We start from the raw sequence: 14081 nt of genomic DNA, 5'->3' as shown, positions 1-14081 counted from the left end.
ATGGGTTCAGCTTGACTTATCTGCACACTCAGTACAGTAAACCCTTACAATAAAAAAAAGAAAAGAAAAGAAAATATCACAAACAAAACAATTTGCTCATTTTTTCTTTTCAGTGCAATACAGCATGAAGGAAAATGGAAACATGGACTAAAAGAGTTTGTTCACATTCCATGTTTGTGTTTGTGAAAGTGTACATTCAAAAGAGGACAATGTCTTTGTGGGGGGGGGGGGAATCTTATCGCGAGGCAGCTTTGACAGGGTGAAAACAGGAACTGAAGTCAGTGCATTCAGAACTTATGGAACAGCTGACACAAAACAGTCTCTCAAGCACAAAACTATCATAAATTTCTTCCGGTCCTCGCGTCCACTCCGAGGGTTCAGTCTGTTTTGCGGCCGGCGTCCACTGCGCCAGTTCCTTGCCCGTGGGTGCTGGTATGAGCTGCCGAGGTGTAGGTCGGCACGCTGTACTTGGTCAGGACCGATTTGAACTGGTCGAGGGTGGCGTCGGTGCGAACGCCCGTCGGGTCGAAGTGGGTTCGGCTCACCCTGAACCCGGCCTCGGTGAGATACTGCAGAAACTTATTCAACCTGAAATCCACACAAACAGGTAAGCATGAATGAAAGACACAAAGTTCCATGGTTAAGTGCCTCTATTTTCATTTTCTGACCTTGAAGAAGAAGTGTTTTCAAGCATCGATTTTACTACTTTTTAATGAAATTTCAAAGAACCATGCATTTGGTTCCCTATTCATAAAATCAAGGGAATACATGGCCTGACAGGTCCAACTATCCATATAACGTGTTTCTGAATGACAGTGCGACGTGAGGTCACTGACTTGGGCATGTTCATGCCACGGATGCTGTGTCGGTGGATGCTGTAGTAGAAGGCTGGGTGCTCCAGTGACACGTCTGATTTAAGCTTCTTTACCAGGTTCCCAGTATCCTCCCCTGATTTTCTCTTTCCTGAATCAGAGAGAAAAAAGGGCAACATAAACAATGCTGTTTTGTTTTCTAGTAAACTGGTAGATGCACGCTAGAAATAGGTTGTAAACTTTACACAAACGTTTTTTCTGTTCAAATCTCTCTGAGGTGACAAACAGATTGAAAAGTCACAATATGAAGGTGGGGACAGTGGCTTTTTGTGTGTGATACCAACCGCGATTTGCATACGAGGACAACTGATGCAAAAAAAAAAAAAATGGAATATATTACCTGATTGGTCAGCTGTGTCTGCTTCCTCCACTTTCTGTAAAGTCTTTATGACCACGCCACATTCCACTGCAAAAAGAAACAGAACACTATTCAATCTGTTCGGCTCCAAACTAACAATGTTTCGCTTAATTACTGACGAGAGAGTTACTGCACCTTCACTACAAGGCAACAATAACGGTGATCTTAATCATATAAGGTTTTATGCTTTCTACAGCTTGTTTTTGGAGATTTTTGATAGCTACGATATTTCATTAAATCGATTAGTTCAGTCAGAGCTGACTAGATTGGCAAAACCTAGCAGAACTCTAATCTACCTACATGTGCTAAGCTTTCTAATGCGCTTTTTTAGCAAACACTTAACGAACTTCCATATGTTGGACATGTAAAAAAATATGACTGTACATGCCTGAAGAAGACACACACACACATACAGACATGCATTCATACCCTGATTGGCGAGAACGGAGTGGCCCGTGACAGAGAAGGACTTGAGGGTGGTACAGTCTGCCTCACAGATAAGCGTCTTTACCAGAGGCTGAATATCCTCCATGCTGTGCTGGACTGCTGCCACCAACATCCGCCGGAGAAAACCAGTGTTAAAGAGAGGCCCTGACCTGAGAGAGAGAGAGAGAGAGAGAGAGAGAGAATAATCATGATACATTATACATGAATAGTGTACAATTGATGTTACTGATAACAGATGTTAAGTGGCGTATGTTAAGGGTAGTGTCAGTACTGTGAGAGGTGCCATCCTTACCAGAGTGGCCCCAGCTGCACCGCCGTCTTCCCTGGCATGCTACCATGGCACTGACACGGCAACTGTCTGTACAGACTCTCTAAAACAAAGACAACAAAAGGAGCAGACTCCATCAAGACTCCACTGACATTACCGTATAACATAACCAGAACATGCTTTTGTTAAACAGAAATTCCATCCTCTGTGTTCTCTCTCTCTCTCTCTCTTACCCTCCACCATGCTCCCTGGCTTGAGGAAGACTCTCTCCTCACACCACTGGCAGTGGAGAAGCTGGCGGAGTCTTTTGGCTGACTCGTCTGCCTGAGTGGGGCCCCTGAGAACCCGGACCACCACCAACACAAAGTGTTCCAGGGCCACGGCCAGCAACACCTCAATGCCCTTATTACAACGAGCAGCTGCCCTGCAGGCAGGCACACACACACACAAACACAAACACAAACACACACACACACACAAACAGAGACAGAGACGCACACACACAGGCACACACATACACACAGAATGAAAGAGTCAGGAAACACAAACACACACAGTCTCTGTACATCGCATCCTTATCTATATATTTTGTATACACACATGTTTTAGCCTTATGCAGCTTCAAGTTCTATACCAATGACATATCACTCAGTTTTTTTTTTTATCTCAAGAGCACTAAATACTTGTAGATGGGGAAAAGGCTGAGAGACTAGAAACTGTAATCTGCGACTGTATGTCACAGGTTGTCTGACTGTTGCGGTCGGCCGTACCTGGCTACGGAGGCCACCACCATCCGCGCGGCCAGCTCTCTGTAGTACTCCGTCCGCACTATATGGCAGCCGTAATGGCGTAGCGTCACGTTGGGCGACTTGGAGTAAAGCGAGCCTGTGTCCGTAGATGTCACCGACACGATGCCGAGGTTCCGGACGTTTCTGAAGGCTGCGTCCAGGTAGTTCACTGCCGTACCGAAGGGGTCCAGGTGTCTGAAAACAACCAGCAGTCTCAGAATGTCTTTTCTGGACGATAACATGTTCCTCCGGTGTGTCCTGTTCTACACGTCAAGTTGTTAATGCTCTAATTCGCTTTAACAAGATTTTCAAAATCTAAATTCATTTTATGAACCTGCAAAATTCCTCACAATGTTTCCATAATAGTGTTTGCAAAAATGTAAACATATATATATGTATATCTTGTACCTGGGTAAAACATACTATAAATGGCAAAATTATGTTTTAGTCCTGACTCTAAAGTCAAACTCAGTGTTTTTAACTATATTAGTCTCTGACTTACATGTAATCAAATGGCCTTAGGTGCATGATGACATTAGCATCCATTTTGACCACCTCCACAGAGGCAATGGGCGTGTCGGGTTCTCCCACCCCCTCCGCTGGGCGTGGCGTGCGAGACCCCTCCACGCGGATGTGGTTGAGGTGGCAGTTCTCCCTTATCATCTTCACACACGCCTCATTTATGTCGTTAATGGTCACTTTCACGGCACTGCGAAGGTGCTTGGCCCACTGCAGACCCATGATGCCTGTACACACACACACACACACACACACACACATACAAAAATAAGTAAGGTACACATTAATGATGAGACACTGACACACAGTCCAACACTGATTTCTTTCACTGCTATTCATTAACTTGCTGTTCTATTCAGATTATGACTTGTCCAGAGAACACAGAATTTTATATTAATATGCCTCTAAATCCTGATATATGTCTCCCTGTGTCATGTGGGAATCTCACCTGTGGCGCCAAAAGCATCCAAACATTCCAGTGGGTTCCTCTCCTCAGCTAGAACCGCCAGAGAGCAGAAGACTAGCTGCCTGTAGAGACACACAGAACACCAAGCACATCAAATAAATAGAATCGCACACACACACTGCAAACAGCAAATTCCTCTGTATTTAACCCATTCTTACACACCGGCAGCGAACGCACAGACAACAGGCAGCACACCTGTGCCTGGAGACAAATTGGGGATTAGGCACCTTGCTCAAGGGCACCTCAGCCATCAATGTTACCTGTCGGTCCTAGGAATCGCACCAGCGACCCTTCGGTCACAAGCCCAAGTCCCTAACCTCTAGGCCACAGGCTGCATACCATAGAGAAGCCATCAAACAAGGGTCAAAGGCAAACAGCATAAACCTTAATGAACTAACATAACTGAATGCAGAGAAACATGTGTCTACATGTATATCTTTTTGACTGCCAACCATGCCGTCTTTTTAACCTGGAAAGACCGAGTGTTTGCGTTCAGTGACTCAGGTAGAGAGAAAACAGATGATGGGAACACACAAAAATCAATATGATACTAATCTCAGCACAAAGCATTGATATGTGATGGTTGTCTAACCGGTTGGTCTTCATTTTACGGTTGAAATAGGTGTCTGTCTTCTGCGGGGTGCTGTGGTTGGGAAGGAGTTGCACGTTGGTTCCCAACTCTTTCATAATCTCATACTCCTGGCTACCAGCAACTGAAAGAAAGAGAGAGAGAGAGAGAGGGGGGGGGGGGGGGGGGAGGGAGGGAGAGAGAGAGGGAGGGAGGGAGGGAGGGAGGGAGGGACAGAGCAAGGAAAGAAAGGGAAAGTAAGACAATGTGAGACAGAAAAGTTATTTTTTTTAAACAATTATGACATTAGCAGAGCTCCCAGATTAAAAGGAGATTACGTATGTGGAGAGAGCCCCCCCCCCCTTACCTGGTTCTTCAAAAGGTACGTCTGAGCCCCCGGAGTAGCTGGCCTCTGTCTCCCCTTTATTAATGTGCCGTTTGAGATGACTGATCATGTCTGTCTTACGGGCGATGGTGACAGAGCAGACCACACAGTGGTAGTGAGCAACTAATCTGCCCTGAGCCTGAAACACACACACAGACACACACACAAACACACACACACACACAAAACTGTGTAAGAGCTCTACCCAACCTGGAAAAATGTTAACGGTAAGTGTTGAAAGGACAAGAGTGGCTGTGAGAAGACAGAATTTCAGATTTGAATTTTTATAAAAATGATAAAAATGTTAGTGGAGTTGGGTTCTGTCTTCACACAGAAGAAAGAATAAAACCTTAAATAAAACCTACAAAGCATTCCTAAACAGAACCGTAACCGTAAGCAGTGACAAGTTCATCTGACGGGGAAAAAAAAAGACAAGATAAAATAGTCATAGCGTAGCCTGCCACCTACAGGCAGTTTAACTTTTATAGCAAACGTTGTTTAGTAATTGACTTTGCTACGTGAGTGATAAGACAGATTTGGCACGGTGAGTGTACGTGTCTCACCTGGTCTGTACCAAGACCAGTTTTCAGCTGTCTGCAGGGCAGATGACAGATGCACATTCTCTGACCTGTAAGAGCACAGGGACATGGTGAAAAGTGAGAGGGCAAATTTCAAAAGCGCTCCAATTACCACTTATCTTCTCTCCGTGTATTCTTAATTCTCCTGCAGACACTCTTAACTCAGTTATATATACACATATAACTGTGATCTCTGGATATAGGACTCTGATATAGACAGTCAAAGATGACACATTACTGTGCTGTTATTTTAATTCAATAATACAGTTGTACAGTAGGTATAAACACGTGTGTATAACACTTTAACTTAATTACCGATGTAAACATTTTTAGACTTTGCACTCTAACGAAGATTTTTTTTTGCACTTATGCTTTTACTCAAGCTTGAAGATATTTTCTTCTGATATACTTATTTTCAAATGTTTGAATTTTTTTAAACTTTAAAATAGTAAAAATAAATAATAAAAAAAAAACCACCACTTCATTATTGCAAAAACGCTTAACTTCAAAAAATATTTATAAAAACAATGTACTTTAAGTGTTTATATTTAATTTCTACTCTTGCACAGTAAACCTCATTTGACTACATTGTGGATTTTTGTGTTGTGGTAAAGCTAAACCTGGTGTACCCTCCACCCCCTCTATGATATTAATATCAATATTTCCTACCTTCAAATTCCACATAGACTTTCCAGTGTAGGTTCTGCAGGTGGCGTCTCAGCTTGTGGCTGTAACAGGCCTTGAACTTTTCCTCCGGGCAGAGTGGACATGCTTTCCTCCCAGCTGCACACAGCGCAGGCGCGGATTTCACAGAGAATGGATGAGCATTAGCAACAAATTCACAAAATAATACAGCAAATTTCTTTTTCCTTAAACAATGAGCAAATGTTCCTCACCTCCATTCAAATCCACCAGATTCTCCAGTCCCTCCAGTTTGGACTGTATGGACACGTGTCTGTCTGAAAGTGGGACGAGACAGACAGTCACTGTGGTTGTAAGACCCGTTTAAGGGTTGCTGAGGTATCCAGGGGCAACGTTTGTTAGCCTACCTGAAGAGGACGATGCTGAGGTTTGTCCATCACTGCTCTCAGGCTTTACTAAATCACTCTGAGTGTGAGTCTTACTGTCTCCCTCCTCTGTTGTATGCTGTACTTCCAGAGCATTGCCTCCATCTGAAGTGCAATCCATCATTTTATCAGAATATTGCATAACAGATGTTCTGTAACTTAACTGCAACATTTCACATAGTTCGCAATTGTATTATCTGGACTTTTTGAAGATGGTTTTGTTAGTACATAAAAAAAAGTATGTTGTTGTTTTCTTTGCGAACCGAACTTCCTGTTTCACGTACTATTTTGCAATGAACAGCCCACCAAACTGAAGTGAATATCGTTGTTGTAAAAATGTTGGAAACATGAAGCATTTAGCAACTAGGACGTCTTGGTTTTATTGTAAGTTCAGGGTGCGCCACTGTATGGCCAGTTTAACCAACTTCAAGCGGCTCTCACAGGCCTCTGCTAATGAAATGCTTTTGGTCCGATATCTTCATCGTTGCAAAGAGTACGGTCCTATTGCGGAGCTCCGCGATCAGACCTTTCCACAGTATAATTACATCGAATGGTTCCAGCCATTCCCTTATTGAAATAGTGGAATATTCAAAAATGCACCATGTTAGTATAATTTAGTCACCAAAACAATTTGTAGCCGTTCAGATGAGAAGTGTTTGGATTATTTACAAATAGGTCCTGTGGCGGAGCTCCGTCAGGAGGCCCATATTTAGTTAAGCAGTTAAAAAGTGATGTTAAGAGATAATTTATCTACGAGAGAATGCATTAAATTAAAGCCTTTTATTTTATAAAATTTAGAGAACAGTTATATTTACAAAATAAAGTAAAAAAGCGAACTATCTTGCCTTTTATATCGACGTCCTCCTGGTGTAGCTGTTCGGCGTCTCCTTCCTTAAGCTCCGCCATTTTAACTATCTAAAATACGTAAATTCCGTAAAGTATAGTGAATTCTTCACGCGCATTGCGTAAGCATTGACAGGGAGTATGGGTAGTACTAACAGTAGTTAGCTTCAGGAAAAGTAACTGTTAATTGTTTCTGCTCAGTGTTTTTGAATTTTGTGTTGAATCTACGAAACCCGAAGTTACAGGCTTAAAGAATACAAGGAGTAACTTGAGCCCATAAAGTGACAGAACAAGTTTTCACCAGAAGCGTCATGTTTATATTAGGCCCTACACCAAGAATGTTAAATTAATTTATATTAACGATGCTTCAAATTATTAGTTTAAATTAGAAGAAAAATCATTAATGTTGTGACGTGATACTAAATTGTTATTATTTATCCGTCTTCTGTGGTTCTTTTACTTTAGCATCTTGTAACATTTCCCAGTGCTTACTAAGGAAGTGGCTGTTTTGAGAAATAAAATGACTTTTTGGATAATGACACATCAAGGTTATAATGAGCTGTGTAGCTATGAAAAAATTAAGGTAAATCATGTTAATTAAGATTTATTAGAATATAATGTGAATGTCTTCATGTTTTTGATTTAGCTCAAACTGTGATTTTTTTTGGTTATGCCACAAAATGCAGTTCAAGTCTTTTTCACATTTACTTTAGTCATTTGTATTAAAGTAAATGTGTGATGTTCTTCTGTTATAAAAATGTGATCTGTGAATGGAGGAATGGAAAAGGTCCTTTGAGTTTGTCTCTGTGCAGAGAGTGCAGATGGTCAGACATTCAAGGTTACATGGTGTGTGCCCTCTTTGTCTTCTTTATTAATTTTAGCAAGGAAGAGAGATAAACATTGGTGACAGATTTTGATGACAATCAAAAATATGGGCTCTGCGGAAACCGAGGTGTATTACAGAATTATCTGGGAGTTTGCAAGGCCAGACCAGCAGGTGCACCCCAACCAAAAGAGGTTGAGACAATGCGCACTCAGTATTTGAGATTGATAAGAAATTACTATAAAGATTGGTGCTTTGTAAGAGTGGCTTCAGCCACTCCCCGGAACAGCTCGGTTTGCTGTATGCTTCTTTGAGCTCTTACCACAAACTTACAATGCATCAGACTCTGAAAACTTTGTTTTTTTGTTTGTTTTTTTAAGCGGGTGAACAGTGTGGCTAGGCTGAGAATTCTCTCTCACAGTCTGCAATATAAAGAAAGTGGCTGCATGGTAGTCAAAGTAGAAACCTACAACAGTTAAGAATGCTTTTCGGATAAAGGTGTTGAACTGGATAAAGGGTTAGACGTCGATGTGGAATCCAGTGGAGAAGACGTACCTTAAAGAACTACATATCCCAAGATCAACAAAGCGAGCCACTACTGCTTCCGGGTCATGCAATTCTGTTTGGTTTTGATTCTCATGTGGGGGTTCTGTCAAACTTAAGCTGGTAAGTGAAATCATTGTGTCTCAGTCACATCACATTCATTTGCCTCTCGTATGACGAACAGTATTTTCCCAGTAGTAGTGACTTGGGATTACTTGAACTCGCAATGTTTAATTGTTTTCTGTGGTCAAGAAAATAAATGTTAAGTTTACCAAGCGGGGTTTCTCAGCTGATTGACAGATACTGTTGGCTAGATACCTGGATTCGCTAGATACTTGCCGAGAATGGTGATACAAGTCTGTAATGAAGATTGCTGAGGAAATTTTATTCACTTACAGTCTACTAAATGTCATGCTAATGAAAGTAAATTATAAACACTGGATCTCCAGTGGACCTACCAACCGTCAGCACTGGCAAGCAGCAGTGGAAGTTTTGAACTCTTAACCAACTTTTTTTTTGATAGAGCGTCTTGTTCAGTATGTCACACACATCCTCTTACTCGGATGCTTATGTTAACGTCTGAAGAACATTACGACTTTCGAGACATCTTAAATGACAGTTGTAATGATACGTGACTGAGGGTGTCTGAGGGCTTTTTCATGAACAGCATATGGGGCTTACACGGTTACTAGCGTAAAGTCTTTACAGAACGGTCTACGAAATTTCACAGTTGATAAGAATCATGTGTGCTAAACTACATCATTAACCACGGTCTGAGATTGTATACTGGTAACAACAACAACAATAATTATAATAATAATAATAATAATAATAATAATAATAATATCAAATTTTGTCAGATCTTTAGCTGGGAACTCCCTCTTGTTGTTTTGTTATTCTTCATTTCGTCTACTTGTTATGCTTTCGTTTTCAGTATCGCTGTGTTGTTTGTAATTTGCCCACTGGGTCGGCACCTATTGCACACCTGGCTGGTCTAGAAGAGGTCTCCTCTCTCTGTGGTCCTTCTCAAGATTTCTCCTATTTTTTCGTAGCATCTGGGGTTTTTGAGGAGTTTTTTCTTGCCCGCTATGAGGATTAAGTCAGGGGGTGCCGTCCTGCTCTGGTTGTGGTAATCCTGTGGGCATGTAAAGCCATTTGAAACTGTAAACAGTGATATTGGGCTTTAAATAAACTTAAACCTGAACCTTAAACTTGAAACTCTTTTGAATATTTTATGAAAATCCGTAAAATGACACTATGCCACAGTTTGGGATGCAACCTGTTCTTCACTGAGTAGTGTTTGTTTAATAAAAGTGTCATCTTAAAGATTAGATAAGGTTTTTTGGTTTTTGTTTGTTTGTTTGTATTTACGCTCAGTATACATTTTGTTGTGGTCAGAGAAATGAACTTGCTCTAAATCAAGTAGTTTCCATGAATGTATCTGCTGGTTCAAATGACACTGACAATGGCTTAACTGCTACATTTTCTTTATTATGGTTGCCATGGTGAGATGTTGCTCCTACTAGCTCTATACAAACTGCTTTACCTTAGTTTGAGCCTTTACCAGTTGGTCAAAAGTGATGACTTTTTAGCATGGCAGAAGAACCTTTTTATATCAGACACAAGGAAAGCTTATAATTCAATGTTGATTTCTTGCCTTTTTAGAACTGCTTGTGTATGTGGATCCAAGGACATAAAACTCTAGTCTTGGGTTCACCACTACACAGGCTTAGCTTTAGAGGAAACACAATGAAATGACTGTTAGAAATGTTGTAGAGCATAGATGTAAGCTTATCAGGAATGAGGAGCTTCAGAGAAAAGCCAGCTGTTGGGCGACGCTCTGGAAAGATGACCTTGAACATTTCCTTGACCTTGAACATTACCTTTATAGTTGAAATGCATGCACCTCACATAAAGACTTTATGCTTTATTATACTTTAATTATTTAGTATTTCACTACCTAACCAGTATTCTCAGCCACATGGCTAGACTGTTAAAACGCAGAAGTTCAGAGTTCATCTCTCCCCTTGTGTATTAAGACTGGTCTTTCAAAAACTAGAGCTAATGCCTCTTTCCCTGTTCCCTCAAAACTTTTTTTTTTCTCCCTCTCTCTCTCTCTCTGCTCTACAGGCTGGTCAAATATGTCCAGTCGAAAATCCAAGAAGAAGAAGAATAAGAAGGAGAAAAAAAAGGCAGGCACCTCTTCAGATGATGATAACGAGAAGGTCAGGATACAGTATATATGTATATAACTCATTAAAGTTCAATTTATAAAGGTCATTTATCATTTACTGTTTATGTAAACGCTGGATTCGGTTATTTTGACTGTGCTGTGAAAGATTCCAGGTGATTAAGAACCAGGTCACAACCTCTGAATTAACGATGTTCTGTCAGCTCTCTCAGGAGACAGAGGATGCAGGGAAACAGGACAGCACAGAGGGAAAGCATCCACACGGCCAGCAGCCCACGTAAGAGCCACAGGGTGAAAGTCCACCAGAGCTTTGGGCCTTTAACATTTTGCATGACAAAAATTGCCATCCTCAATTTTCTTGGTCGACGGAGAAATCATAGCAATACATTGAACATATCCGTTAAGCCTTATTAACAAATGTTCACGCTTTATTTTATTGACTTTATTTTATTTTCAGATATTTTGCTTTAATGTTTGAATTACTTACATACTGCCTGTCAATCACAGCTCTGAGGGAAACCATGGAAAGAAGAAGAAGAAGAAAAAGAAGCACACACACTCCCCTCCATCTCCAAACAGAGGCACCCCAAAGAAACGGTTGGATTTTCGTAAGACTGCATGTAAATTAGGGCAAGGTACACCATCGAGCAACACAAAAGACCTGAAAAGTTCTGTGGACGCTCACAGAGCCTACCACGACCCAGGGAAGAGCTGTCGGAAATCCGGCAGCTCATCCAGGAGCTGGAGGAATAGTCCCTCTCCTGGTTGTGGAACCAGACAGGGTTCTAGTAGGTCAGTGCAGAGCTTCTCTGTTCGGACTTCAGCTGAGCAGCCTGTTCCCCGGGTCTCCCCCCAAAGGAGTAAGACATGGAGGCTTATGAGGGGGAAGTCCACACCGAGAGATACCCAGCTGAAAGACGCTCAGGGCCCCTCCCACTATGGCTCCTTCTCAGAGGAGAGGAGGCCCCCGAAAAGGAGTTTCGACGCAGACGAGGACGTCCCTTACGCCAAGCGCAGGAACGCTCAGGACTGGACTCCTCAGGGCTCCCCACAGCATAGCTCCCTGTCTGAGGACTCGGGGGTAAAGAGGAGGCTTCTGGAGGGGAGCGGGGGTTCCGGAAGCTTTCCGGAAACGCAAGCGAGCCACCAGTCGTTTGGTTTCTCAAAGGGAATCGGCGGCTTGGCTTGTCCGTCGCAGGAGGTTCCCCCAGACCAAGCGCCAAAGCTTGGTCCTCAGACGCCATCGCAGTCCAGCCCTGTACAGCACGAAAAGTCGGGCACTGTTCATAGTTCAGTGTCAGGAGGAAAGCCTTTCGCATATCCCAGACTGCCTGTCAGCTTTAAGATACCAACCAAAACCGGGCTGCATAAGAACCGTTGGGACGTTAACCCAAACGCTGAAGATAATACATTAGCAGACCACAAACAAAATTCCTCCTCTGGTGTTAAGGCTTTGGCAAACAATGTACCTACTTTGAGAACTCCTCAGAGGGTTGGAATGAGGCTTCCAGAAGCCTCTGCCTCTGTAACATCCCTGTCTAATCTCTCTAAGCCTTCCAGTTCATCTCAAGGGAGGCAGACAATGAAAATGTGTCGTCCAGGAGACACAGCCTCTGCTTCCAACACCCAAACCTGGACAGAGCAGGTAGCCACAGAACATGGATCGCTGATCTGGGACCTGTTCCATGAAGCTGGATTTCTCAATTAGCCACATGAGTCAAAGTCAAATACTGCCCTGTAGAAAAACAGCTAAGGCCCATTCTTATTGAACAGTCTTTTGTCTCAAATGACCTGGATGACTGAGAAATCTTGCTAAATGGTGAAGCAGTTAAATGTATAAATATTCTATGCTCATATACTGTGTAATATTCACTGAATTATTGTTTTGAAAAAGAACATTTTTATGTCTCTTTAAGGCAGTGACACAAGCAGTTTCGACTGACAATTCTGAAGTCTCTGACAATCACCAAGAGGTAAATTGATGTTGATGTTCTAGACACTAGTTTGGAATATGTTTGTGTGGTGTGTGTGTGTGTGTTCCCTTGTGTGTGTATGTCTGTTCTCATACCTCTGTGTTGGTTTTGCAGATGGAGTTGCTGGAGGAGCTGCATTTGGCTCGAACTAATAAACAGTTGGACGTGAACGTGGTAGAAAGCTGTGGAGCGCTTACCTGTATGGACATTGACTTACCAGAAGAGGGCGCCACAGTTCCAGCCAGTAATGTTACTGACACAATACACACGCGCAGAATGAAATACCAACACCCTTGACCGTCAAGGTCTCCCTTTGATAAACGAGTCACCGTAACTTCAAATGAAAAAACAATAAATTTCTTTTGATTTGGCACTTACACATTTCTGGAATAGCTTTTAAAATTCCAACGAGCTTCTTGGGACGCAAAAACGTGACTTGGGAATCCTCACTTTTTGAAGTTTTTGGATGTGCTGTCATATCTGTCAGGAAAATAGGACGATATGATTGAATGCTTGTGATATGTTTTGGAGCATTTACAGTCTGCAGTCCAGGTGTGTGTTTGACCCTCAGATCTTTTCGGTGCAGGTAAGGCGCCCCTCCAGCAGGATCTGCTCGTCGTCTTGGATACCAACATTCTGCTCAGTCACCTAGACTTCGTGAAGAAGATACGGGCGCATGGTCTGGGGGGTAAGGCTTGAGGTTTTCGTTGGTTGAGTCAGTGTGTTTGAATTAGGCAACTCTAGGCTTGGCGTTTGTGTCTCACTTTAAGTATGTTTAAAAAACGCTGAGGAGTTCCCCCGGAGCGGTGACCCTGTCCTTAAAGACAGCGTGCCGCTCCGAAACCCGCGGTGCCTCCCCCGTGACCCCGGTTTTTGACATGAAAGCGAAAAGCGGAGGGAGAAACATCTGGGGGGAATCTTTTTAAAAATGATCTCATATAGGCTCATATGGGCTCACACGCAAGGTCAGCAAGGTCAACAAGGACACGAGCGAAAACTAGACCGACAAAACACCTGCTCGGTTTTTTTTTTAAGTTTTCGAAACGCTGTCGGCCTTGCCGCGACCTCCCACTGAAGTAAAACTTAAATAAAATAGAATTAGTGAAACCGCTTTGATTTTAGTATCATTTAATGACTTGATTACAACTCTCTGTCGTTTATATCTGACGGCCTAACTCCACTCCAGCTCTGGGCTTCCCCACTCTGCTGATTCCTTGGGTGGTGCTCCAAGAGCTGGACTTTCTGAAGGACGGCAAACTGTCCAGCAGGGTGGAGCATAAGGCCCGGCCGGCCGTCCACTACATCTACAGCTGTCTGAAGGGCCAGGAGCCACGCCTGTGGGGCCAGTCCATGCAGCAAGCTTCCCAGCCCATCTGTGAGTACACAAGTCAC

At 42.7% G+C, this 14081-nt stretch overlaps 2 protein-coding genes across 2 annotated transcripts in view; one reads left to right on the top strand and one right to left on the bottom strand.

Annotated features, from left to right (window-relative positions):
• Positions 1–376: 376 nt before the first annotated feature.
• On the bottom strand, positions 377–6204 carry trmt1l (tRNA methyltransferase 1-like). Its single transcript, XM_030772493.1, has 14 exons — positions 6146–6204; positions 5919–6032; positions 5235–5299; positions 4673–4810; positions 4311–4417; positions 3701–3780; positions 3236–3479; positions 2716–2928; positions 2179–2369; positions 1970–2048; positions 1660–1826; positions 1213–1278; positions 837–963; positions 377–588 (listed from the first exon to the last, which is right to left on the bottom strand). The coding sequence occupies exons 3-14, from the start codon at positions 5289–5291 to the stop codon at positions 378–380; spliced, it is 1680 nt and encodes a 559-aa protein (XP_030628353.1). The 5' UTR covers positions 5292–5299; positions 5919–6032; positions 6146–6204; the 3' UTR covers position 377.
• Positions 6205–10666: 4462 nt separating this feature from the next.
• Positions 10667–14081, top strand: part of swt1 (SWT1 RNA endoribonuclease homolog) — a 23376-nt gene continuing 19961 nt past the window's right edge. Inside the window, exons 1-8 of the mRNA XM_030770869.1 lie at positions 10667–10750; positions 10920–10993; positions 11224–12092; positions 12269–12361; positions 12637–12689; positions 12804–12933; positions 13276–13377; positions 13876–14064. Of these exons, the coding sequence (XP_030626729.1) occupies positions 10667–10750; positions 10920–10993; positions 11224–12092; positions 12269–12361; positions 12637–12689; positions 12804–12933; positions 13276–13377; positions 13876–14064 (1594 nt within the window). The remainder of the gene's footprint in view (positions 10751–10919; positions 10994–11223; positions 12093–12268; positions 12362–12636; positions 12690–12803; positions 12934–13275; positions 13378–13875; positions 14065–14081) is intronic.

This window comes from Chanos chanos, chromosome 4, assembly GCF_902362185.1.
Source record: "Chanos chanos chromosome 4, fChaCha1.1, whole genome shotgun sequence".
NCBI classification, from domain to species: Eukaryota; Metazoa; Chordata; class Actinopteri; order Gonorynchiformes; family Chanidae; genus Chanos; species Chanos chanos.
This window is presented reverse-complemented; position numbering and strand designations above follow the sequence as displayed.

Excerpts from the sequence above, each read along its gene's own strand:
- trmt1l (XM_030772493.1), bottom strand. The coding sequence starts at position 5,291 with ATGTGCATCTGTCATCTGCCCTGCAGACAGCTGAAAACTGGTCTTGGT. Across the intron at positions 4,418-4,672 it reads GCTACTCCGGGGGCTCAGAC|GAGTATGAGATTATGAAAGA; the intron begins GTACCTTTTGAA and ends GCTGGTAGCCAG. Across the intron at positions 3,781-4,310 it reads CGTAAAATGAAGACCAACCG|GCAGCTAGTCTTCTGCTCTC; the intron begins GTTAGACAACCA and ends GTGTCTCTACAG.